The sequence below is a fragment of the Pelodiscus sinensis genome, chromosome 14 (assembly GCF_049634645.1).
Source record: "Pelodiscus sinensis isolate JC-2024 chromosome 14, ASM4963464v1, whole genome shotgun sequence".
In the NCBI taxonomy this organism is placed as follows: domain Eukaryota; kingdom Metazoa; phylum Chordata; order Testudines; family Trionychidae; genus Pelodiscus; species Pelodiscus sinensis.
Window position 1 is genome coordinate 37,353,388 of NC_134724.1, and position 27,511 is coordinate 37,380,898.

Sequence of the window (27,511 nt, forward strand, 5' to 3'; positions counted from 1 at the left end):
CTGAGAAGCTGGACATTCCAATGTAATTTTTTTTTTTTTAAAGTCTGAAAGCTCAAGACTCAGATAAGATGGTAGGAGCACAAGGATTCCTAAAACTGAGATACACATTTGTGTGTAGCCTCATCAAGCCAAAAGGAGCTTCTTATCCTGACAGGTAGATCTAAAAGGAAGCACAAATTATTGAAAATGAATAGGGTCCAGCAGGAAATATGAGCATCTCTGATGGCAGAGAAATAGTAATGTGTCTTGCATGGCCACAGATGCCAGAAAGGCAACTTTTGTCATAAATGTGAGCATAAATTTGAAAACCACCTCCTCTGCTGAATTTGGTGGTAAAAATGAATAGATACATCCATTTAGGGTCAAATATTTCTTGTGAGCCAGGGAACAGTAGGATGTCCATTTCTGAGAATTCCTTTCTTTAGCACTTTAATGATGGCTCACATCTAAAAGAGCAGATGCACTTACAGGAAAATTGGTCGAAAAAGTAGTATGTTATGTTTGTGGGAGGGTTATGAAAAGGTTATTCTTGTGGAAGGGGAAAGGACCATTTTATGAAATACAGCTTCTGTTCAGAATTCAGAGACGTCAATGGTCACTTGTTTCAAAATCCAACTTCTAGTAAACAATTAATTCTCCCTTTTACCAGATTAGTGAAATGAGATAAGAAACTATAATTAGGACCATTTCCCATCATTCTTATTCAGGGGGAAGGAAATAGAAATGGACCTTCCAATGTGTATGAGCCCATAAGGAGGGCTAGTGGAGAACACCAATAATGGCTTTGATGTTAATACCTTACTCCCTATTTCTTATGTCTGATCCTCTAGATGCAATAGAGCAGGGCTACTCAACATGTGACCCGCGGCCTGTTTATTTGCAGCCTGCAGTGTGGTTTGGATTTATGCAGGGCTCAACACATGGCCCACAGGTGGGAGCCAAAACAAGAAAGTAGTCAATATAATGGTCTTCTGTTGATGTGCGTTTTAGTAAATTCCTGGTCTGTCATTGCTCATTAAAAGTGTTGTTATATGGGTGGAAATCTGGTTAATATTGCATTTTATTAATATCAGCAGACCTGACTTAAATGGGGCCTGCATGTTGTATAGTCTTGCCTTAATCTTTGTATTCATGCCCGTCAGTGTCAAAGAAGCGATTTGCATATAAATTTGCATGTATATGCAACCACACAAATTGCGGCCCTCGGCATGTGCTGTGAATATCATTGTGGACCCGGGGCTTCTAAGGTTGAGAAGCCCTGCTGTAGAGCAAATAAACCACTGCCTGTGAGAGAGTAGAGCTTGGATGAGGCTTAATATCAGATCAAGACAGGACTAGATTTAGATTCATAGAGGTGAGGTCCATCAATGGCTATTAGCCAGGATGGGTAGGACTGGTGTGGCAAGTCTCTGTTTGTCTGGAGGTAGGTGATAGGGGAGGGATCGTGTGAGGATTGCCTGTTTGATACCTTCCTCTGGGGCATCTGGCATTGTCCACAGTCGGCAGACAGGATACTGGGCTAGATGGACCTTTCATCTGACCCAGTCTGGCCGTTCTCATTGTTATGAGTTACGACTATGGGAACACTGATAAATTGGAAGAAAAATATAGAAAAATTGGATCAGCAACCCTGAAGAAGTTCAGTTACTGTTTGAAACATGGGTCACAGATGCTAGACTGTTCTTGGATACTCATGTTAGCAGAATGATCAAAACATAGTCCAACTCAAGATTAGATAATTATTGTGTTTGCTTTGGGTCTCGAACATGATACCACTTGGAAGCTGAAACTAAAGACAAATGCCTCTGGAGCTGGCAAAATAGTCTGTTATGCCAAAGGGGGAGAAAATAAACTGCTGATGCCATGTGCTAGGTGCAGGAGGTGATCAAGAGTAGCCTGGTCCAGCTCTCCACTCACATTTCACATACTACCAGGCCCACTGACTGGAAAGGAGGGCAAAGGAGGCAGCTTTGGCGGCCGGTAACCCTGGGGCCTTTTGGTGGGCCACAGGGTTCCTAGATATGCAGAAGGTGGGACAAGCAGCAGCAAAGGCAGCCAGGCAAGCATGTGGAAACCCTGGCCGTGCCGGAAGAGCACGCCCAGCAGCTCATTGGGTACCAGCCAGCGCAGGTGTAGCACCACCCAAACATCAGGCTTACAGCATCCATGTGGGTGCAGCTTGTACATGCATGGGCCCCATTGACTCTTCCGCACTGGGGCATGGAATTGCTGTTGGCAGGCCTGCATACTACCATGCAGGAGATTGGGGGCTCCTATCCCACGTGGCATCCCCATACGTGAGACAGGTCATTTGGATCATTTGCATCCAATCAAGAGGAAGAATGTGCCGCAGCAGCAACAGCCCTAACAAACTTCCAAAGCATTCCCTGTGCAATATGTACTGCTGCTGCAGAGGTAGCTACCGGGACCAGCTCTTCAGAATGGGAGTGTACTGCTTTCCTGACAAATGCACATCACAGCAGGACAACTGTGACTTAAATGAGCTAAATCTCAACAGAATTTCATGGGACAAACAAAAGGCACTTTGCTGACCTTAAAGATTTCACCCTGCTGAATCTCAAAGACCTGTTGCAAACAATGGAGGTGTGACTGATTCTCAGAAAAAAGTCAGAAGAATCTTTCATAATGAAAAGCGTCAAATAACTGGTCACTATCAGCTTCACCTATAGTAAAATACATTGATAGTCCTTGTGATTCAGACACTGTTAAAGTATGTTCTATGTGGTGCTAGTAACAGACTCTGCACATACTCAGATTCTTCTGAAGTTAAATGCACTGAATAGGGCCAGATCAGATGAGTAATTATAATGTTCTGCACTACCAGAAATGTGGGATATCTGGATTCTGTTTCCAGTCTCAGTTTCTTGATCCTCATGCCTGTAGGAGATGAGGCTGGCAGAAAGGCAACTCTCTCAATCCTTGTGAGGGAAAGAGAGCTTCATAATGCTCATAGAAATACCTCTAGCTGGCAGTGGAGAAGCATTGACAGAGTCTAAAGAAAGTTCCACCTAGTTGTCTTCAGCCACAATGAGGATACTTGTAAGGTTAAATCATGACAGAAAGGATTCAAGGGGGATTGTGTATCCCTGCTGAGACTAACACCAGGTCTATATTAGACCAAGAAGGTTGACTTAAGGTACGCAACTCCAGCTACGTAAATAATGTAGCAAGAGTTGACATACCTTAAGCCAAGTTTGGTGCCAACTCCACAGCAGGAAGTTGACGGGAATATATGCTCCTGTCAGCTTCCCTTACTCCTCGCAAGGTGTAGGAATACCGGCCCCGATCGGGGGCACTATCAGCGTTCGATTTAGCAGGTCCTTACTAGACCCGCTAAATCAAACACCAGAAGATTGATCTCCAGTGAGTCAGGTAGAGACATAGCCTAAAGGAATTCTGATAAGCTGCCAAAAGAAAAATAAGTATTAGTGTAAGTATAAGTATCTAGTTATGTTGTCTTAATAAAGCTATATTCCCTCTGAATAAAATTAAAAATACTTAAAGCAAAAAACAGGAGGAATTTTTTTACTGGACAGTAATAAAGGATAAACTATTTTTTCTCTTCTCTTTTCACTTTGAAAGGAATCTGTGGCAATGAAAGCCAGTGCTCATCTTGCATATAAAATCGTTGCTACCTATCAAATAATCTCCCCACACTACAAAACAAATAACAGTTAAAATACATCAGAAGATAACTCTTTAAAAGATTTTACACTTAAACCAGCTGTATTACATCTGTTCCTAATAATCTCAACAGGCACAATTCAATAGTCTTACGTTCTAATAACTTAACATTTTCCATAAAGCCCCCATCTGAAGTGTCTGAGCTTATTTTTAATTTGACCTATATCAAAGATTCCTAAAATACAAACTTGAAATCTTAATACAATGCTTAATTTATCAGTAAAGCAAGATATCAACTCTTACTACTATATTACTTGGTAATATTAAGATATATAGAGATGCCTATACATCTCTTACAAAAGAAAAATTAATTTCCCTTTCCCTCTCCTTCCCACCCCCCCCCTCATCATCTAATATGAACTGTGCATGTTGATTATATTTATTGAACTTAATTCCTGGACATTTGTTCTTATAAGATACCATAAGAAAAATCTAGAATAAAGAAGAAAAGACGTCCATACAAATTACCTCAAACCAGAAACAATTCCATCACATTGTTTCTAATAGCCTACGTACCTATGCACAAGCATTACTCTAATAGCCCAATAAGAAACTCACTCACCCCTGAAACCAGTGCAATGAGTTGTGATGACCCCAGAGTCACCTAACTTGAAAAAATTACAGCCATGCATTTTTATACCACTATGTAACAGGAAGATGACACAATTAACAAGCTTTATTTCTGAGTACATTAGCCATCTGCTCAAAAGCAGGACCTACCATTTTGACATTTCCTAGAGAAATACCAGGGGAGAAAAAAAATCACAAAATTAAAAATTTAAGCCCTAATTCAAATGTGTATTAGTGATGTGATAGTGTAAACGTGTCAAAAGGTACATACTGTCTGCCTCCCATGCTGTGCCGCCCTCTGCTGCAGCAGCAAGGGGGAGGGGAGAACAGGAGTTGGTACATGGGGGAAATGGCTTTTAAGCCAGCTCCTCATTCATACCAGCTCCCACAGAGAAGCATGCAAACTCTTCCCCCCCTCCTCAATACACACACTCACACACAGCTGAAAACGTCCTTGCGGGGACCCAGATTAAAAACTGGAGCCCCACAAGCACCGGCTCCCACCACCCCCTCTCCCCACTGCCTCTGAATCAGCATGGGGGGGGGAGTGGGACAGAAGGCCACTCCACAGGAGCCGGTATGCGCAGAAAGCAGTCTTAAAAGCTAGCTCCCTGCACGCACCAGCTCCCTCACAACCGGCTTCCCCTCTCCTTCCCCCCCCCCCCCCCCCGCACGAAACTTTCAGCAGGTACACATTTAGAAAACACATTTAAACACTCTAATATGCATGCACATATTTCTTTTAACCACGGGAGTAATCTCATTTACTGCAGAGGAAGTAGACACATGTACAATGATTTGCAAATACATATTGCAGGAACGAGGCCTTAGCAAGTGAAACTTTTTTTTAGCAAAATAAAGATCTGGCTTTCAGAGGTTGCAATGTTCATTATTTTGGAAGTTTAACTTTTGGAAACACACACACAAATCACGCAAACCATATGCCAAATAAGTGTTTCAATATTTAAAATACAACATAATCACATGTAAGAGCAAACAAATCTCTCCGGCAGTTTTATCAACTAGCAGTTTCTTCTAAAGCACTGAAAGAGTCTTAGCTTATCTATTTATGCTTTAAAATATTTTATATTTAATTGTAACTATAATTCCAAATATACTGCCCAACATTTTCAATTGCAAAACCCAATTTTCAGTTGCTTATAACTGTGCCAAGCTTTTACACTCTGAGCTGAAATTTTCCAAATCCGAGTCGCTACCTCTGGCTCAACTTTTTTGGAAATTTTCAGTAAAAACACTTCAGCTGTTTTTAAGAATGACTTGAATGCAGAGAGAACAAGATCCTGACCGGCATGAAGAAGGGGGTCCTGTGTAAACATAAATTGTATGTTGTCATGTAACTAAAGACTATCATAATGCGTACACCCAAAGGAGCGGTTTTGCACAGGCTACTAAATAGTCTCAGCTTGACAAATCTCTGGCTGGGTTGATTTAGTTGGGATTGGTCCTGCTTAGGGCAGGGGGATGGACTTGATGACCTTCTGAGGTCTCTTCTAGCTCTGTGGTTCTATGATTCTATGAATTCCCATACTACTTAACTTTTGAGTGATTGATTATGCAACCTTAACATCCTTTTAATGCTTCAGAAGGGAAGCTGAGTTAGTCTAACAGGAAAAACTTTAAAAACCAACCAATAGACTAGCAGCACCTTAAAGATTAACAAAACATGTAGATGGTATTATAAGCTTTCGTGGGCGCAACCCACTGCTTCAGATGACAGGACATCTGAAGAAGTGGGTTGCGCCCACGAAAGCTCATAATACCATCTACATGTTTTGTTAATCTTTAAGGTGCTGCTAGTCTATTGGTTGGTTTTTAAGTTTATCCTTTGAATGGTTTGTATATAATTATAATTTATGTTGACTAAAATTGTCTTAATTATCCTAGACTAAAAAAATAATTTAGATGCACAGTAGAAAACAAATAATTATCTAGCCAATTGGAAACAGTTAGCAAAAAGTTTTCCTAACATCCCTAATTACTGAAGTGTTAGCTAGTACATATACATGTCAGCATGTTCACATAATACCACCAGAAAGAGATCTATTGTTTGTATTAGTTTCCTGCTGACTCCTTCAAATTACAAAGAGCTGTTTTGTTTTGATGGTTTTTTTGGTAAATGAAAGACTGAAAAAATCAAACTTTATAAGCCATTATTGCAATAGCTGCTCCAAAGAAAAAACTAAAATATTCTGCACTTGTATTAACTGTATACAACAATGCATAACATAATTAACTATACATGATATAGTGTATTAATTTTGCCCATCTGTTTTAATAACAGAATCAAATTACCCAGACTGAAATTGAGTTTTGATTCAGTTTACTTGAAAGTGGTTTCACAGTTGCTATTTTTGATTGATGGGATCTGGACCTCACACATGGATTGTATTTATTAAATGCCATTAAATTAGTCTTATACATCCATTGCTGACTTTGTGGTCAATATAACACTGCAAAAAACCAACCAACCAACAATAACTAAAGCATGGGTTCCCAAACTGGGGTGCATGAAGAACTTCCAGGGGGGGGTGAGGCAACCCAACCACACACACACCCCCATCAATCCCACCCCAGTTTTGCTGCTATTTTTTAGGGACGGAGGGCGTGAGGGTTTCTCAAAAATCAAAAAGGGGGCGTGATGCCGAATAGTTTGGGAACCACTGAACTAAAGGGATACAGATTCATTAGCTTGGTCCCAAAATTCATAAATTATTTCCCTGGCCTTATTGAAAATAAGCAACTAAATAAAAATTTATCGAAACTCATGAGTACGTACATGGCATATTTAAACTCAAGAATTAAGATACTAACAAGATACTAACATCCTTCTCTGACAATGCAGCAAGCCTTGTAAATGCGGAGATGCAGTAACTATTGTACATCTCAACTTTGATAAAGCTTTTAATACGGTTTTACATAATCTTTTCATAAACGCACTAAAAACCATATCCTAGACCAGTGGTGGGCAACGCGCAGCCCACTGGTGCTCCTCCTGTGATCTGTGGACCCCCCGGCTGCCTCCCTCCCCCAAACACCTCTGGGTGCACTAGGGATTTTGGCATGTAGCCATTAACACAATAAACCGATAAGCCTGGAGCTTAACTGATAATCAGAGGAAGCAAGGGTGGGGGGGGGAGAAGCGGGAGCCAGTGCCTGTGGGGATCTGGCTTTCAAGCCAACTCCCCACACATGCTAGCTCCCACAGAGCTGCTCCCTCATCCTGACGCCTCCCACAGAGAGACAAGTGGGAGGCAGTCCTTGGGTTTAAGCCGGCTCCCCTGAGCACCGGCTCCCACAGAGCAACCTGCCCCCACCAGACTTCTGCCTCTGCCTGCCTGCCTGCCCCCCTCCCTCCCCCAGCTATGAATCAGAGGCAGCAGGTGGGGGGAAGGAGGAGCAGGTAAGAGCCAGTGCTTGCCTGCCCCCATGTGTAAAAGTGTAACTGCTGAAAAATACAGTGGTTACACATTTACCCAAAACCACATTTACCAAAATCTCTATCATGCATTGGGGCACTGGAGCCATGCGCTTCCTATAGCCCCCCCTCCCTCCCAGCACTATCAGAGGAGTTGCAAATTGCTTGAGTCATCCTCCATTCCCACTCCCTCTCCTTCCTCCCAGAGCTGAAATGCCTCAAATCAGCTGTTTGTGGTGTTCCAGCTCTGGGAGGAGTGGAAATGGAGCATGAATCAGGAGATATGGATGCCCTGAAAATGCTGAGGAGGGGAAGGACAGGTAAGTGTGGGGTTCCAGTGCCCCAGTGCAAGAGAAGCACATGGGGGAGGATGGACAGACAGAGGGGCTGCAGGTGGAGCCCCGGAGGACTATGGGTTGCTGCAGCCCACTGACGTGAAGGCAGATCACCGGGGGGGGGGGGGGGGCGGATGAGAGTTTTGTGGGGCCCAGGGCAGCACAAGTTCACGCATGCGCCACGGCCACAGCCCACAGGTAGCAGTGTGTGCACGGGGCCTACTGAAGCGCAGGGCAGCTGCGCCGCTCACCCTGCCCTATATCCGCGGCTGCGGATCACTCTAGTCTGGAGAAGAAAATACAGGGAGATGATATAACAATCTTTAAGTAGGTTCTCTGTAACCACCAAGGACAGAACAAGAAGTAATTGGCTTAAATTGCAGCAAGGGAGATTTAGGAAAAAAGTTTTTCCTAACATAAGGATAGTTAAGCACTGGAACAAATTACCTACTGAGACTGTAGTATCTTCATCAGTGGACGTTTTTAAGAACAGATTAGATGCCCACCTGTCAAGGATGGCCAAATAATACTTAGTCATGACGACTCAGTACAGGGAATAGGACTAGCTGACCTGTCAAGGTCCTTCCAGTCCAATTTTTCTCAGATTCTACGGGCCTTGTTTGGGTCTATGGCCATAACTGAAAGCATGAGGCAGAAATTGCCTCACACTATTTTGGTTTCCCCAAAACTTGTGAATGGGCTGTTCAGCATGCCTCCTACAATAGAGACTGTGGAAGGGCAGTCCAGAGTAGAGTCTATGACACAACAATAGTCCTTTTGGACAAGAGCACATTTAATTCTCAAGCATCAGACTGACAGAAAAACAGCCATGAGAAACAAGATTGATGAATTAATACATTTCTAATCTCTAAAGGAAATTGTAGGTGTCTAACTCCATCCTTAAATGCTAAAGGAGGGATACTCGGCAAGTACAGAGCAAAGGTGCAGCCTCTTGGACCCAAGCACATGCTTAATTACAGATAAGTCGTCTAAGTATATGCAGGATGGCTGCATCAGGCCACATCTCCACTTGCTATGCCAGACATTGATCTTTTGGCAGTCGATTTAATCGGGTTAGTAAGGACCTGCTAAATCGAATGCTGAGGGCACCGTCAGCTAGTGCCGATACTCCTCAACTCACAAGGAGGAAGGGAATTTGACATGAGTGTTTGCTCCCATGAACCTCTTGTTAGGGAGACAGCACCCAGCTCGGCTTAAGGCATGTCTATTCTAGCTACATTTACATAGCTGGAGTTGCGCACCTTAAGCCAACATTTAGGGTCTAGTATAGCGCCAGCCTTAAATCTATGCTCCGTTGGTATCTTTTGAATGTGTAAAACCCTTTTGCTATATAAAATCTGTTGGAGTTGAAAGGAAGAAAAGATTCACAATCCAAACCTAGCACTTCACTATGAAAAGTGAAACAAAGGTTTAAACTGTATTTTGAAAAACAAAGATTTTCAATCTCCTAAATACATCTCTGAATTTAACGCCAGACAGCGACTTTCAGTATTCAACTTCTCACGTAAAAACAGAACTACATTTTCTGCTTGTAAATGAGCTTTAATTCCTTTCACCAACACCTATCTTTACATAGCATTCTCAGTAGGCTTGCTCCTACTCTCTATATAGGTGTGGCCAAACCTTGGCTTTTAATGCACTTCTTTTATCATTAAAAAACAGCTCGTGAAGCTCCTCCCATCCTTCTTACCCATTCTCCATCAACCAGACTTTGGGAGGGGAAGAGCTCAGGCCTTCTGTCCTTGGGCAGGATGGTAGGGATAGAAGATTCTGCTTTCTGAGGAGCAAAAACTTGAGGCTTTCTCCCTGCTCCTCAGGAAAATGAACCCATAGAGCAGGTTGTGCATGTCTTGCAGCTCTCAAACCTCTGGAGATTACTGTATAGAGCCGGGCAGGTCAATAATTTTGGCCACCCATCTCTATTGTTTGGTACTGGTATAGAGCAGACATTAAGGATGTTAATTTAGATAAATCAAGTAATCACAGTCGATGTAATTTGCATTGACTATTCAATTAGTCAGTAAGGGCACCTCCGCCTCTGAAATGTAGCAAAAGCCCGGCTGGCTCTCACTACATTTCAAAGGCAAAAGTGCTACAGGGAGCACAGCCAGAGAGAGACTCAAACAGTCCCCCGCTGGTCCTGAGCTCCCAGTGCCACTTTGCTTTTGAAAGGTACAAGAGCTCTTGTACATTTCAAAAGCAGGGAGCACAGGGCCAGCAGAGTACTGTTTGAGTTCCCAGCTCTCCCCAGGTTCCCCACAGTGCTTCTGCTTTGGAAATGTACCAAGAGCCCTCTTTCTACATTTCAAAGGCAGAAGTGCTCGCTTCTCCACAGAGAAGCCCCTGTTCCTTCTCCACAGAGATGGTGCTGGGCGGGGAACCGGCTTTTAAGCCAGCTCCCCCCCTTGCTGCCTCTCTCTGACAGAGGCAGCGGGGGGGGTGGCGAAGGACAACCAGTTGAGTCGCTAGTCGACTATCCGATATGCATTTGCTTATCAGATAGTCGACTAGTCACTTTCATCCCTAGCAGACACTGCCTGCTAGTCTGACAGACACAAGAACATATGCCACAGCAAACTAACTGAAAGCCATGATTACTTTTGGTCATATTCTAAATCAGTCTCAACATGACCTCAGGGTATGAAATGTAACTATATGAAGTGAAGGCTGCCAAAATATCCAGAAGAAAGACTGTTCCAACAATAAAAGGACAAGGACAGTTAGATGCTGTAAAAACTCTACAATATCACTTAAGTTTGGGGATTTTTTTTCCCTAAAGCAAAGTAGATATTTTTCTACACCTAAGTAAAATTTTAGAATAATGAAAATAATAGCTTTTTTAACCTAGCAGAATGGTACTCAAAGCCTCGGTGACATATTAAGGGACGTTCCACTCTAAAAGTACTGTACATTAAGAATACAGCATTTATTTAAAAATCGGGATAATTCACTGGCAACTAAAAGAGGTTTAAATGAAGATTATTTATTACATCAGTCTATTTTTATTGAAACTGCTAAATAATTAAACTGACTAATAGCAAAGGACATCACAGCATGTATTACTGAAGTTAGGCACCAGAGCTAATCTATGACTTCCTGAGGTCTCTTCCAGCTCTATGATTCTTTACAATATTTTTTTACAATATTTCCCCCCACCCCACTGCTCTTATTACATAGAGCCAGTGGTGACAGTAACACTGGAAAGCCTAGTGCAGACAAGACTTCCCACAAGCAACAGTGTTGAATATTTTGTCATCAAATCCCATCCAAAACAGACCTAATCACACTATTACAACACAGGTTGGACCTCCCTGATCCAGCACCCTCGAGACCTGAGCTGTCCCGAACCAGGGAGTTTGCCAGACCAGGGAAGGTCAATATTCCCCTGCTGGCTGCCCTGCTGCTGGCTCCTCTCTCTGGGGCTCTCAAGGCTAGGGTTCCCTGCCCGGCCGCTGTCCCACTAACTCTGGCCTGGCCAGGGCTCCCCATCACCTGCTGCCGGGGGGCCCCCGCCTGGCTGCCACCAGCCCCATTCAGCGACTGCTGGCCCTGGTACCTCCAGAGGTTCCTTGGGTTTCCCATCCCCAAGGCTGCCCGGCCACTGCCTGCCCCACTGCTGCGGCCCAGCTCTGCTGCCCCCAGGGAGTTCCCAGCCAGGGCTTCCCAGGGTTTCCTGGCCAGGGCCACTGCTGCCACAGGGGATTCCCCTGCTGGGGCCAGTACTCTCAGGTGCTGCCTGGCCCTGCCATTGGGGTTCCCAAGCCAGAGCTTCCAGGCTGCTGTGCGGCCCTGCTGCTGGGGAGTTTTCAGGATCCCCCAGCGGGGGCTCGTCCAGCCACTTGACCCCACTGAGGCTGGGGGTTCCCTGGCCAGGTCAGTAGTTCCCAGACACTGTCTGGCTTGGCCCACTCCGGGGTTTCCCTGCCTAGCTGCTGCTGGCCTAGCCTGGACTCCACAGACCCTGCTATCCCAGGGCTCTTTGGTCCAGCAACATCTGTGGCCTTGCCAGACCACAGATGTTATTGGACCGGAGAGTCCTGGAGGTTCAACCTGTACCAGCATTTGCTTAATACTTTGTCTATGCTAATTTTCCCAATAGCGTTACCAATTATAGGAAATTTTCCTTACGCCACGCGCACACAAAAAACAACACACTAGTGTAGAAAAATCCTCAGGTTGTGTTTTCAGTGAGAATACATTCTGTTCAGAAGATTACATTTTATGCCTCTATCTACTATCTTAAAAAATGTTCAAACCACCAAACACCTATATACAGTTTGAACTTTTCTAGTCTGGCACCTTCGGGACCTGACCTGTGCCAAACCAGAGAAATTGCCGAACCACAGGAGGTCAATATTTTCTAACAGCATAACCAACACTTCTACTGCTTACTGGGCTCTTAGGAGACATTTAGGGGTAAATTAGAGCTAAGCAGCAGCACAGAACACTGATAGCTAGGACTGATGGCTGAAAACAAACTTTAGGGGACCATGAGAAACTTGGCTACACCCATGATAAGTGGGCATGCCGCTAACTAAAATCATGGCAAACCACAGCTGTTGCTAGACCATGGGTTCCCAAACTGGGGGGCGTGCCCCTTTGGGGGGGGCTTGAAGAAATTCCAGGGGGGCACGAGGCAACCCAGCTACACACACCCCCATCAATCCCACCCCAAGTTTTGCTGCTATTTTTTGGGAGGGGGGGCATGAGGGTTTCTCAAAAATCAAAAAGGGGGCGTGATGCCAAAAAGTCTAGGTATATAAAATCATCAGTGGTGTGGAGAGGACGGATAAAGAAAAGTTATTTATTAGTTCCCATAATAGAAGAACTAGAGGGCACCAAATGAAATTAATGGGGAGCAGGTTTAAAACTAATAAAAGAAAGTTCTTCTTCACACAGCGTGTAGTCAACCCGTGGAACTCCTTGCCAGAGGAGGCTGTGAAGGCTAGGACTATGACAGAGTTTAAAGAGAAGCTAGATAATTTCATGGAGGTTAGGTCCATAAAAGGCTATTAGCCAGGGGATAGAATTGGTGTCCCTGGCCTCTGTTTGTGAGAGGCTGGAGAAGGATGACCGGAGACAAATTGCTTAATCGTTGTCTTCGGTCCACCCCCTCTGGGGCACCTGGTTCTGGCCACTGTCGGCAGACAGGATACTGGGCTAGATGGACCTTTGGTCTGACCCAGTATGGCCATTCTTATGTTCTTAACCACTGTGCTAGACCCAAGAGCGCTGGACTAGAGAGACTGAACGTGTACTAGCCATGCTTTAATGAAAATATATTATGTAAACACTAATGTTAAGTCAGAAAAAAAGAAACACTTAATCCTCCTCCCACCCTTAACTAAGTCTTCTCAACCATATATTTTGATGAGTAAAATACAAAAAGATAGTTTATTTTTCAGTCTGCAGTCATGTTACCTTAAACAAGCATCGTTTTGCTTTACAAAAACTACAACACTTGAATAAGACCCAAAACAAAATAGATTATAAATTTAAAGAGATAACAATGTCTACTGTATATTACACACATTATGCCTTCATTTAAAGTTTTCCTATACAAATCAACCAGGCTACTGCATCCTTTAATAACTATGAGGAATATCATTCAAAACATTTATTGCCTGGAGTGATTTCCTAGCCTTGTAGTGACAACAGTCTAATGTGGCTAACTTGCTAATGATAGTAGTTTACACTGCAGTGTTCTCCACTTGCCCATTTGAGAAACAAAGAATGAAGCATCAACATCAACAAATACATCATCAAAACACTGACCATGAATTATAGGTGTTTAGGTATTGAAACAAATCCTGCCACTATTCTGACATGCCAGAAAGGAACTTACCTTATTTCCTATCCAGCGTAAAATGACAGTAAAAGAAACCAAATGTTTTGAGAAAATCCTCAATGCAACAAGGAAACTATCCAACTCTAATAAAAGACATATGGAAAAACAATGAGACCTCTTCTATAGGTTGCCAAGTGAAAATAGCTTCTCCCCCTTCCTCTTTTGCTGTTTAATTTTGCTCTTTTAATCAGATTCACAACTGAGCAGCCACCAGCATCATTTCCATCCACTTACAAAGGTGTGATTTGTTCTAAGCTGTAGCACAATTTGGGAGCACAGTTAAAACATCTTAGTCTCAGTTAGGTTGCAAGCCCAAAACTTGTATTAACTCTGTTGAAAGATTGAAATGCTATACCCCGGTGTCTGACATGGTGGATTTTATAGTGCATATGGGGCCACAACACGGAGTGCTTTGCTTTACAAGGCTATATCACCTTTAATAACAATAAATAACAAAATGAAAACTTAATATAAAGTAAAATGTGTTTCGTTGCATAGATGCAATTATGGCATTGACATGTATTGCTCAAAATCATGCACTACAGATATCCAAGATAAACCACAAATTTGTGCCTATATAAAGGGCAGATGTTTTACTGGTACGTACTAAGCACCTGCATATCTCATTGACTTTAACAGTTTTGGAATCAGCAGAAGGTGAGTACTCCACACCTCTGAAAATCAGCACATTTATTTAGGTACCAATGTATAAGGTATTTATATTGCTATATATTCATTTAAGTGTCTAATTTTAGGCACTCATGTTTGAAAACGTTGGCCTCTCTGACTAGCTCACTATTTCCAAGGACCGTACAATCTCTTCCCCATCAGGGCCCAGGGCCCCAGTATACCCCCACCCTACAGTGGCACTAATATGGGGTGGAGGAGAAGGGGGCCAAGAAACACAGGGAATAACCCCACCCATCTGAAATTATTTTGCACCCCACCCCAATAAAGACTCGCCTCCCCAGTCTGGAGGAGCCACAAGGCATGCTTGCATGAGACCCAGCAACAGCACAGAGCGGCTGCTGCTGCTGCTAAAGGTACTGCATTGGTTGCTGGTATAGAAGAGGACTGAAGAAAGGAAAAACACAGCAGTTGTACAACTCGCCTAAGGGAGAAAGAGACCAGGCACAGGGACAGGTGAGGTTCCCTGCTCCTACAGGGATGGGCAGGAAAGAGCAGCAATGTCAGGATCATACCCCTCCCCCCACTGAGTGGGTTGCAGGGATGGGGCGAGCAAAGCAATGGCAGGGCTGCCTTCACTTTAACCAGCCAGATGGAGAAGAACGCTCATCTGGCCAGGGGAAGAGGGAGGGGGCACAAACAGTGGCAGTGCCCCACCATCACCCCACTCAGGGAAATGAAAGAATGGGCAGAGGGCAATGATGGTAGGGTCCTCCTGTCCCCAGGTGTGCAGGGTCAGAGGTGTGGTGGAGGAGCATTTTGCCCCCCCCTTCCAGGGTGCAGAGCCAGGGATAGGGGAAAGATGGGGGACTGTCTTGCCCCCGGGGAGAGCAGGGCCGGGGGGAGGGGAAGAATGGGGGGTGTTTCTTCCCAGGGGTTGCACAGCTGGAGGATGGGAAGGAAGTGGTGTCTTGCTCCCCCGGGGGGAAGGGAAGAACGGAGGAGCTGTCTCACCCCCAGGGAATGCAGGGACGGGAGAGGGAAATGATGGGGGGGGTCCAGAACGGGGGGAGGAGAAGAACGGTGGGGGCTGTCTCGCCCTCGGAGGGTGCAAGGCTAGGGGCAGGGAGGAGGAAGGACGGGGGGCCCACGGCAGGGGGGAGGGGGAAGGACGGGGGGTGTCTCGCCCGCGGGGTGCAGGGCAGAGGGAAGGAAAGAAAGAGGGAGCGTACAGCAGGGGGGCCGAGGGGAGGGAAGAACGGAGGAAGGGGTGTCTTGCCCCAGGGGTCAGGAGGGGGGCAGAGCAGGAGGGGCTGTCTCGCCCCGGGGGGGCCCACAGCGAGGAGGGCAGGGCGGGGGGGCTGTCTCGCCGGGGGGGGGGCAGAGGGGCAGGGCGGAGGGGCAGAGCAGGGGGGTAGGAGGGGGGACTGTCTCGCCCCGGGGGGCAGAAGGGGGGCAGGAAGGGGGGCTGTCTGGCCCCGGGGGGGGCAGAGGGGCAGGGCGGGGGGCAGAGCAGGGGGTGGGAGGGGGGACTGTCTCGCCCCGGGGGGGACAGAGGGGCAGAGCAGGAGGTAGGAGGGGGGGCTGTTTCGCCCCGGGGGGCAGGGCTAGGCGCGCCCCGCGCGGGATGCGGGAGGCGGGTCGCTCGGCTCCCTCCGCCGCGGCCGGTCTCTCACCTGGGTGCCGGGGAGGCGGCGCATCCCTGCGCTCCGCGGCCGCTCGCTCGGGGGCGCGCTCGGGGCTCCGCCGGCACCGGCTGCGGCTCGGCTCGCACGGGCGTTGCGCGGCTCGCACTGCCCAACTGGCCTGCGCGCGACCCACGCCGCGCGCGCGCCCGAACCATGCGCGCCTGACCCGCGCGCCCAGCCCGCCCGACCACGCCCCCGGCCGCGCCCCCGCCCCTCCCCTGAGGCCCCGGGAGCCGCCCCGCCCCCTACCAGCTCAGGCGCCGCGCCTCCAGCCATCTCTTGCTTCCGCGCGCCGCCCTTCCGCGCATGCGCAGTAGCTGTCTGCGTCGTTTTCCTTACCTATGCTAATTAACCTCCTTCAGGGGCGGGGCCAATGGGATACTGCCCCCCTCTTTCCTATCCCCACGCCGTGGGCGTCGCACATCCTGGTGCCGGTTTACGACAGTGTGCGCCTGCCTTTGCGGCTGTCATTAGCAACGCACGGGGGCGGCGGGGGAGCTATGCGGCGGCAGGTGAGGTGCGGCGCCGCGGCAAGGGCCCCTCCCGCGCTGCTCCTCCCGGGGTGGGGCCGGCCCGGTTCCTCCTGCCCCGGTGACCCCTTAGGCCGCCCGCTGCGCCCCTCACCGCAGCCTCTGGGCTGGGGGAGGTTTCCCGGGCTGGGTCCGGCTCGAGCCGCTTATTCGGCAGCCCAGGCCTGCCCCTCCCAGCGGCGGGGAGGAGGGGCCGCGCCCTGGGGCGAAGGGGCAGTTGCCCTGCTGGTCACTCGAGAGCACCGCGCGCTGTGCGGGAGGGGGAGGCTCAGCAGCGCTGTGCGGGGGGGGGGGGGGCAGGCTCGGCCGCGCTGCTATCGGCCTCGCCTCTTCCACCCCCCGCCCTGCCCGTGGGCCCACCGAGGCTGTCTGCTCCCAGGGCTTCAGCCCGGCGGTTAACACCTCCCCTTGGAACGTGGGGGCCGCGGGCATAAGCCCCTTCCTCTGCTGACAAGGAGACGTGAACAGGGACTTGCCCCCTCCCGGGAGGACGTGATCACCCGCACCCCTTCTGTAGAGGGAGCTGGAGTGACAGCTGCACGAGTGTTGTGAAACCGTGCAAGGGAGGCATAGGAAAGCTGTGCAACAAGTTTGTCAATGAAGACTAGGGAAGAGGGCCAGGAACAATTTAGGAAGCCTACACTCGAGTGAAAAACTGAATGTTCTTCACACCTCAGAAGGAAAGACATTTAAAATACCAATTGTGTAACATGCGGTTCGTCAAAAGAAGGGAAACTGAGGAATTACTTGGAGAGTACAGCAATCATGTGAAAGTCTTATTGTCTAATAATATATAAAAACATAACCTCTCAGATTGTGCCATCTAAAAGAACACTAGGATCTACACTGTCACTTGATATGTGTCATCCTTCTGTCACAGTGGCTACTATTTTTTAAAAATCAAACAACATAATGCCCAAAGCAGTGCTTATGCCTGAATTCCACCATATGATATAGTATTCTTTTCAGGAGGAAGATGCACACTTTGGTTTTAGATGTGTTCTTTCTTTAGGCCTTTGCAATATTTTATTGAATTAATGCAGATTGAAATAAGTAGAAAAATCAGAAAACACAAAGTGGATCACCAGTCACTTCACCTCAGATGAAATAATCTGGAATTTATTTTTCTCCCTTCTGTTCACCAAACTCCATCTCCACCAGATCACAGTGCTGTACTCTGCCAATCACTCATCTGTCTCCCTGCCCTCACCCTTGAGTAAAACATAAGCCCATGACTGCAGTCCTGACCTGGTGTACTTTTTTTTTTTTTTTTTTTTTAAGTTCAAAGGCTTTTTATTGCTGGCAGGATTTGGGGCTTGCTTAATTGATATGTTAATTCCAAAAATGATGTTCCATCTTGCAGTTTGATAGGGCTGGTCTTTGATCTTCGATGATAAACTGGAAGGTGTATGCATTGTCTGTGGCTGCAGTCTGTAGGCATGAGAGAACTGTAAAATTTTCCTCAACTTCTACCTGTCTAGAACCTGACTAAAACCGTGCAACATTCCACTTTTCTTACCGTGCATAACCTTTGACAAGTTATTCTGATAGGATTAGGTTTTTTGTAAATAATAAGACTTATTATAAGAGGTGGGTGAGTAAATCTTGGAGGGGCTAGTAACTTTTGATAACTTTGGAAGCATGTTTTATTATACTAGAATTACATAAAAGAACACAATTTCAGGGGGTAGGAGAGTTAGTCTATAAAGTGCTACCAGACTATTTATTAAGTTTATCCAGTACAGACTAACGAAACATGTAGATGGTATCATGAGCTTTCTTGGGTACAGCCCACTTCTTCAGATGACTGGAGTTTTGAGTTTAGGATGTGTAGACCCCAAATAAATAGGGAGGGGGAAAAAAGGAAGGGGATGGGAAGACAAGGAGCAGAGGGTATGAAAATATCAAAGAGAAAAACAAGTAGGCAGAACTGGTAACCTATAAGCACCTAAAGATTGGATAGTTAAAAGAAGCAGATAAGAATCATAGGATAACAGGAGGCAAACAGACAACTCACCAATACCAGATTCTACAATCCTCTCTCCTGTGACCCCACTAAGGAATACAAAAAAAAAAAAAAAAAAAAAAAAAAAAAAAAACACACCCTGAAAAAAACTGCTCATGAAGCTCCCTGATGCTGCTCAGGAACAAATTTACATTAACATCCCACCCTAACCCCTGACCAGGAATTTTCTATCTGCTACCCAAAATACACAAACTTGGAAATCTCGGACGGCCCATCATTTCAAGCATTGGCACACTTATCACAGGGTTATCTGGCTATATTGACTCCTTCCTCAGACCCTACGTTACCAGCACTCCCAGCTACCTCCGCGACACCACTGACTTCCTGAGGAAACTTCAAAACATCAGTAATCTACCTGAAAATACCATCCTGGCCCCTATGGACGTAGAAGCCCTTTACACCAACATTCCACATGAAGATGGATTACAGGCTATCAGGAACACCATACCCGATGACAGCACTGCACACCTGATTACAGAGCTCTGCTACTTTGTCCTCACCCACAACTACTTCCAATTCGGAGACAATTTGTATCTCCAAGTCAGCAGCACAGCCATGGGCATCACAATATGCCAACATCTTTATGGCTGACCTTGAACAACGTTTCCTCAGCTCTCACTCCCTCCCATCCTAATTTACTTATGCTACATTGATGACATCATCGTATGGACCCACGGAAAAGAGACAAAGACTTTCACAAGGATTTCAACAACTTCCACCCCACTATCAACCTCAGCCTGGACCAGTCCACATGAGAAATTCACTTCCTGGACACTACAGTACAACTAAATAATGGACAAATTTCCACCATCCTATACCGGAAACCCACTGACCGCTACACTTACCTTCAGGACTCTAGCTTCCATCCCAGATACATTTCTCAATCTATTGCATACAGCCAAGCCCTAAAATACAACCGGATTTGCTCCAATCCCACAGACAAACACCTACAGGATCTTTATAGAGCATTTCTAAAACTGAAATACCCACCTGGAGAAGTGAAAAAACAGATTGAAAGAGCCAAAAAAGTACCCAGACATGAACTACATCAAGACAGACCCAAAAGAGAAAACAACAGAATTCTACTTGCCGTTACCTACAGTCCACAACTCAGACCCCGCCAACGCATTATACACAATCCGTAACCCATCTTGGAAAATGATCCTTCACTCTCGAGGCCTTGGGGGAAAAGCCTATTCTCATTTACAGACAACCCCCCAACCTGAAACGAATTTTTTCTAGTTACTATGCTACGCAACCACATCATAAGCATCCAGGAACCCAGCCCTACAATCAGCTGCAGTGCCAACTCTGCCCACATATCTATATAAGAGAATTCATCACTGGAGCCAACAACATAAGCTACCAAATCAAAGGCTCATTTAACTGCACATCCAGTAATTTGATCTGTGCCATCAAATGCCAGCAATGCCCCACTGCTATATATATTGGACAAGCTGGACAGTCCCTATGGGAAAGAATCAATGGACACAAATCAGATATACATAAAGGGAACATACAGAAACCTGTTGGAGAACGCTTCAGTCTACCTAATCGTTCATTAAAAGATCTCCAGGTGGCTGTCTTATCACAAACCAATTCTACAAGCCAAATACACAGAGGTGTTGGAATTACAGTTCATCCACAAATTCAGTTCTCACACTGATAACCTCCTCAATCGAGCTATTGGATGGCTGGGACATTATCAACCTAACATTCGATGAAGGTGCCAACATATCTTTGTCTGTGTAGATTCTTGCGTTAGTACCCTTCCTATCTAACTGCTATCCTATGATCCTTATCTCTTTTTAACTATCCAATTTTTAGATGCTTATAGGTTACCAGTTCTGCCTACCTGTTCTTCCCTTCGATATTTTCATACCCTCTGTTCCTTGTTTCCCATCCCCTTCTTTTTTTTCTCCCCTCCCCCCGCCCCTCTCTATTTATTTTGAATCTGCACAGCCTAAACTAAGAACTCCAGTCATCTGAAGAAGTGGGCTGTGCCCACGAAAGCTCATGATACCATCTACATGTTTTGTATAAAGTGTTACCAGACCATTTGTTTTGTAAGTTTATAATATAACATATTAGGCAGCTCTGACATATGAAGAAGTAGATTAAATGAACAATGTCCTGCAAACAGCAGAGTTGGTTTGTAGTTTTAATTGGAAGGTAGTATTCCACAGAAAGAGAGCTGCAGATTCCAGACTGGCTGTATTATTTGTGGTGAAGTATGTACCACTTGTGCTGAGTGCCTCTAGGATGAATGTGAGTCTCTGAAGCATTCTCCTTTAAACTGTGCAGTTCATCTAGTGAGTCATCAGGCAGATCTTACAAGCAGTTTCACAAATACCAGATGGGAATAAAATTAAAAGTAATAGCGAATAGCAATTAAGTGTTGTTCATTATAATCAGGAAGTGTGTGTGCTTGTGGGAAGCTGGCAAATTATTTACTTTGAAAAAAATGGAAAGCCAAGTTTCGTCGCTACAGGGAGTAAAAAGAACAAAGTTTAGGATGCAAGCTTCATCATGAACCATTAATTCTTGCCAGGCATGATTGGCAAGTTGGCTGCTTTGATCTGCATGTATCTGGAAAAGCTTCTCAGTAGCAGACTTATCATGGCTGCTCCCTTTTGAATGGCTATTTCTATATGAGCTAGCAGTGATGAGCTTTTAAAGGTTAAGATATTTCACCTTGGGCCTTCCTTCCTATGTATTATACATCATGCAGGTAGATCTTCCTTCTGGTATATATTACACATTTAATGTGTTGCATGTATCATTGTTATTCAGTTTAACAAGCTTTCATGGGCAGTCACAAGTTAAAGGGACCTTGCCAAGATCTGATAAGCTTAACCTTAACATATACATGGACCAGGAAAATGTTTTTGTGGCCACAAAGAACAGTCCAAATCCACTCCTTTGTAACGCATAAACAAACAATGCCTGAGCTGATTCCTATCCTAGTGGACGAGTACTGCCTTGATTACAAAGAATCATGAAGTGACACTATTGATTTTTGCACAGAATTTTGGAAGTAAAGGGCTTGCTTGCTTCTGGGCTATGTGTGAAGTGACGCCAGAGGGTATCTAGGGCAGGGATGTAAATGCTTAACCAGTTAACTGGTAAGTCTCACCCTTAATGGGTGAAGCTTACAGGTGCCGATTAACACAGTAGGGGCTAGAACAGCTCCCCGCCTGCCGCAGGGCTCACCACAGGCAGGGGCTGCTCCGGCTGACTGGAGCAGTCCCTGTCCATGGCGGGCCAGTTCGGGCCCCCGGCTGGTCACATGATGGCTCCCTGGGAGTGGGCTGCAGCAAAGCCTGCCAGCCCCACTTTAAGGAAGCCAGCTTTGCTGCATATGGCAGAGCCTGCAACACATGTAACCACTGAGTTTTAGTGGTTACATGATTACATGTTTAAACTACTTGCTACATCTCTAGTGTATGGCAAAAGTGGCTTCAAGTCACCTTTACAATTCCCTCTTTCTGGGACCATCAAACTTTCGGCCTGGTAGAGTAGCTTCAGAGCAGCCTGTGGCCAGCATATTTCAGCAGCTGAAGATTATCAGGCATGGAGATGCTTGGGGAAGGAGAGGAAATGGGAAGACACAGAAGTCACTGTCACCACCGTACGATAACACAGGGGAATATATTGGTCAAATCCTAATCTGTGTTTCAAAGTGCAACCAGTGCTTAGTATTTGCTATTCAATAGCTCACTTCCTTCCATGTGCATGATTAGATTTTTTTTTTTAAAAGTGTTTTGTAGTTTTTTCCCCTCAGATTTTTAAAATTCTGATTTAATTTTTACTACTTAAGCGGCCTGACTAATGAGCATGTCACTTACCTTGGATATTAGATTGAGCAGTTTCACCTTTTGGTCAGTTTCAGACCCCAGTACTTATGTTCTAGCCTAGAGGGTCTCCATTTTTTTCTGTACCAGGTGTAACTCAGCACCATTTTAATTTGCAGTAAGGGAAGGGCAGAGATGATCGTAATTACCTGCAGAGTTGAAATTCACTCCATGGTGAGAATCCAGACATGTAAAATCCTTTTTTCTTTAAGTTTCCAATGTTACAGGGTACAATTTTTTAATAGCCATTGAATTTCAGAAAATTTCTAAAGGCCTTATTTTAAAATGATATCTTCATTTGGGACTCAGATCTTTCTTTAGGTTATGTAGACAGTATAACTACTACACCATTTATGTTTGAGCAGAAGTGAGGATTTCAGCTGGGGTAATTGCACATCTTGAATTTGCATACTTGATACCGATGTACATAGTCCAAGTAGTAATACAGTTGCTAAACTGGATGCTAAAGAGTGCTTGCATATGGGGGAGTTTATCATGATAATAAACTTGTTTTTCCATGGTGTATTCCTCCATTACAGACCGCTTCCTTTCCGCGAAGCTGGAAGACAACCTGTTTTACATCAAGTAGTTCTTCCGACACCGTGAACCAGAAGTGGGGAGGAGTGGGGTGGTACATGGGGAGGGTCACAAGCTCCCCTGCTTGGTTTATGCTGAGCAAACTCAGTCACATTGCTGAAGCCAGCTGCCTTCACTTTGGCCCCCATTCCCCTTCAGACACACATTACCCCTTCCATGAGCCATGCAGCCATCTATCTTAGGTTCCTATATGGTCCCATCACCTGAGTGTCTGATCCCTCTTGATCTTGAATATGTTTTTTCTCACAACAGTCCTGGGAGGCAGAGACTGACGGCATATCCCCCTTTTACAGGTGAGGCAGGCAGAGACCAAATATTTGCCCAAGATTACACACACAGTTTGTGGCAAGTTAGGAATTGAACCCATGGCCCTTACTGGCATTCTAACCATTGGAGCATTCTTCCTCTCCACAGTATTGTGGGGAACACAGCAATGCAGTTTCTAGCATCAGCCTGGGTGGGGATCCAGCTGGTTCCACCCAATCTCCACCACACACTAATGGGTAGGGGGAATGTGCTTGCATACCCTTCTTCTCTCCTTTTTTACACTGCTTGCCATTTGATAAATGTTTTACCTTCATTTCTTAAACACGGGTGGCAAAAATCCCTTAGTTTTTCTCATGGCTCCATGTCTTCACAGTGGAAAGGTGCAGGCTAGTTGGAGAGTAACTTCTCTTATCCCCTTTGGTTTATCTTAGCTTTTGACCTTTCTTGGAGTGCTGAGGCCCCTGCCTATGCAGAATGGACCCTGTTGTTCTGAGTTATGTGGACAGCTTGCTGAGGCAGTCGGATGTGTCCTTGCTGGATCCCCCCAACTGGCTTAATGACCACATCATTGGATTTGCCTTTGAGTACTTTTCTAGTGACCAATTCCAAGACTTTTCCGAACAAGTATGCTTTGTCAGTCCCGAAGTGGCTCAGTTCATCAAGTGTGCCACCAGCCCAGAGGAAGTAGCTGTGTTCCTGAAGCCGCTGTGCCTCCCGCACAAGGAGGTGGTGTTCCTGGCCATCAATGATAATTCCAACCAGGCTGCTGGGGGCACCCATTGGAGCCTGTTGGTTTACTTCCGGGACAAAAACTGCTTTGCTCATTATGACTCCCAGAGAAAGAGCAACTCTGCTCATGCCAAGCAGGTGGCAGGGAAGCTGGAGACATTTCTGGGCAAGAGAGGAGGCAGAGTGGCCTTTGTAGAGGAGAAGGCCCCTGCCCAGCAGAACAGCTATGACTGTGGAATGTATGTGATCTGTAACACAGAGGCTCTGTGTCAGGGGTACTTCAGGGGCCTGCAGGAGCCAGTCCTGCAGCTCCTCACACCCTCATATATCACGCGGCGGCGGTCAGAATGGAAAGCTCTCATTGCCAGACTTGCTTGCAAATGATTGAAATGTATTTGCTCTCCCCCACGCTCCTTCTCCATTCCCAAGACCTACCTTTCCTGGCCTCTAGTCTCCACCCCCAGTGCCTGAGGGAGGTAGCTATGTACAGGATTGCTCCACCAAAAGAATGTGACCCCTCCCGCATGGCTACACTGCGCCACCTCAGCTAAAAAGCCAGTCTCCTCTACAACCCACTAGCCTTCAGACTTAAGGACAGGTACTCTTGCTTTGTGCACCCAGCAGCAGTGTTATGCGTTCAAGCACTTTTCAAACTAGGTAGGAGAAGGTTCCTCCCCTTGCAAGCAAACTGTCCTCCTTAGGTGATTTTAAATGTTCTCTCTAGTCTAAATCAAACCAGCTTCAGTGGTGTCTGTCATACATACGTACGGCCTACTTTTATAAGGACACCTCTGCTTTCTCCCTGCTTCTTAATTGTGTCTCCCTGTTACAGGATTTAGCAATCTAGCTACACAATTAGGTCCAAAAATTTGGTACTGGGATATCCATATCTTGTCCTCTGAGAGTATAAAGTCACACCTGCACAATCAGCATTAAAGCTGAGGATCATTTAAAGGGGCCTCCAAAGGTAAGAAGAAAAGTGATTTTTGCCCTCTTTTGGTGCTTTTTTAAAGATGTATAACAAAGGCCTGCTTGTTTTGGTGTCAGAAATGCACTTTTTTTTGTATCCTGGATGGTTGAACCACTGGAAAACTAGTAGAAGAGTGTCAAAACAAGTGCTAAGACAGTGAAACCTGCTTGAGATGGAGAGAGTTTTAACCACCGAATAAAGCTTATTTTCCTCTGCACTTTCTTTGTACAAGTATCTGAAAAAAGTTGGAAGGGAAAAAAAAAAAAACCTCAGCTTCCACCCCTCCAGTTAAGTTTTAAGACAACTCAATAAACAAGACCTCCAACAACCTCTCTAGCAAAATTCCCTCCTCCCCCCCAAAAAACCCTTTTATATTCCTAGTTTACAAAACAAAGGAAAAAACCTCTTGGATCTTTTCATGTATCATAAAAAGCGGTATGTGCTAGGAGTGCACACACAAGTGTGGTGTCTGATTTTTCAGAGGTGCTGATGTCAATGGCTACATCTACACAGTTTCTCTCTTCTGCAAAAGCCTCTGCAAATGAGGAACAGATTGGCATATTGCTGCGCTTTGTTAGCATCATTAATTAGGAGCCATTTTTGCACAAGAGGTTTGTGCGCAAAAAACCCTCTTGTTCAAGAGCTGTTCTTCCTGAAAAAATGCAGAAGAACAGCTCTTGCACAAGAGGGGGTTTTTGTGCAAAAATGCACTGTGTGGACATCCCCTTGCTGTGCAAAAAACTGCTCCTAATTAAGTATGCAAATGAAGTATGGCAATATGCTAATCCACACTTCATTTGCATAGGCTTTTGCAGAAGCTGTGTAGACGTAGCCAGAAAAATCAAGCTGTTAGTCTTTGTTGTACTTCTCTATCCTCCCCAATGTAAGTGGTTGATTCAAAACAGAAATGCTGTGGCTGCAGGACTGGATTACAGTGGGGATCCAAAACAGTAGGAAGATGGAATAGTAGACACAGAAAACAAATCGCTTCGTTGATTTCAACAGAGAAACCCTGATTCATACCAAGTGAGCATCTGTCCCAATGAATTCTTCCAAAGTGCCCAGTCAAACAAACCATAGTGATTGTGGGGGAAGGAGTTAACGATCACAAGGTAATGATCCTTCCTAGATTTGCCAATGCTAACAACAGAGGGTTTGCCTCTTGCTCTTTGCTTTTTCATTATCCTTTTGAGTATATGGGAGAAGTCAGTTCTACTGACCTGCATCTGAAATCCTGGGAACCGTCTGATGAAATAGGATTGTTGAGTCACCTTATGCAAAACACAGTGCCTGACTGAACATGCTGAACTGTGCTGCTTGGATAGCCTGTCAGAGGTGAGACTGTGAGGTGGTCTGCTCTCTCTGAGATTATTTGCTTGGTTTTTTTTCCTCCCCCTTCCTATTTCCTGCCACCAAGAAGTAATTAACACATGGATGCACAACCTCGCTCTTTTGCCCTGCCTTCCAGATTAGCTGTTCAGATTATACAGAGAAATAGGTCTTGCTGTGGTATGATTTTAGCAGACATCTCCCCCGCCCCGAGAATGCTGTTCAGCTTAGCTCACTACAGCATATGAGGGGAGGGGGAAAGAAATCCCCTTCTCCCAGGCAGGCCGATCACATGGAGAATTCAGTACCAAGAATAAAGAAAGATACCAATTGAAAAAGCCACACTGTGTTTGATAGGTTACGTTTTCAATGTGAATAGAGTGGGCAGGTGGGGGAAGGAAAGAATTCCTACACCTTATTAACCAGTCACAGAAACACCTTACCCTGATGTAGCTCTTTTCATTAGAGGCATAGGAATACAACATGGAGGAGGAGAAGTTGCCATTGCCACACTTTGCGAAGCCCCCAAGAAGCAGCAACATTTCTGTGCCTTCGGTAGCGTCTTTTACAGTCAGCTGCATGATTCACAAGCAGATGCTTCCTCTGTTTGGGCACCATGAAGAGCTGCTGAGCCATGTGTCACAGAGTTGGAACAGACCTGAATCTGGTCTTCCTATCACTTCACAACACTTCTAGCAACTAGGCAGTGGAGCAGATTAAGCAAGAGTATAAAAATACAGCAAGAGTCAGGAAGCATGGAAATTAACTCCCGTTAAATCATATATGATAGTGGGGAGGGAGAGATTTTCAGGCTTAAGTGTCTCTTTGCATCCCTAATACCCACTGGATAAGTCTAGACTGGCATGATTTTCCGCAAATGCTTTTAACGGAAAAGTTTTTCCGTTAAAAGCATTTGCGGAAAAGAGCGGCTAGATCGGCACAGACGCTTTTGCGCAAAAGCACTTTTTGCGGAAAAGCG

General features: G+C 45.5%; 2 protein-coding genes across 6 annotated transcripts in view; one reads left to right on the forward strand and one right to left on the reverse strand.

Annotated features, from left to right (window-relative positions):
* The window catches only part of MYO9A (myosin IXA), a 307,802-nt gene extending 291,300 nt beyond the window's left edge, over positions 1–16,502 (reverse strand). For 2 of the 3 annotated variants that reach the window (XM_075897517.1, XM_075897519.1), the window contains exon 1: positions 16,219–16,418. The gene's annotated coding sequence lies outside the window, so the exon portion shown is untranslated. Of the gene's footprint in view, positions 1–16,218; positions 16,419–16,479 lie in introns of those variants that run through there. The other variant, XM_075897522.1, reaches the window with a different exon arrangement.
* Positions 16,503–16,587: 85 nt separating this feature from the next.
* On the forward strand, positions 16,588–25,420 carry SENP8 (SUMO peptidase family member, NEDD8 specific). 3 transcript variants are annotated; one of them, XM_075897529.1, is made up of 3 exons: positions 16,631–16,742; positions 23,490–23,530; positions 23,936–25,420. In XM_075897529.1, the coding sequence occupies exon 3, from the start codon at positions 23,979–23,981 to the stop codon at positions 24,615–24,617; it is 639 nt and encodes a 212-aa protein (XP_075753644.1). In that variant the 5' UTR covers positions 16,631–16,742; positions 23,490–23,530; positions 23,936–23,978; the 3' UTR covers positions 24,618–25,420. The 3 variants fall into 3 exon arrangements, with proteins under 3 accessions (XP_075753643.1, XP_075753644.1, XP_075753645.1); XM_075897528.1 differs by lacking the exon at positions 23,490–23,530 and having other exon boundaries at positions 16,588–16,742; XM_075897530.1 differs by lacking the exon at positions 23,490–23,530 and having other exon boundaries at positions 16,666–16,747.
* The last annotated feature ends 2,091 nt before the right edge of the window (positions 25,421–27,511 follow it).

What these genes read in the sequence shown, in the direction of transcription:
- SENP8 (XM_075897528.1), top strand. Translation starts at nt 23,979, where the DNA reads ATGGACCCTGTTGTTCTGAGTTATGTGGACAGCTTGCTGAGGCAGTCG.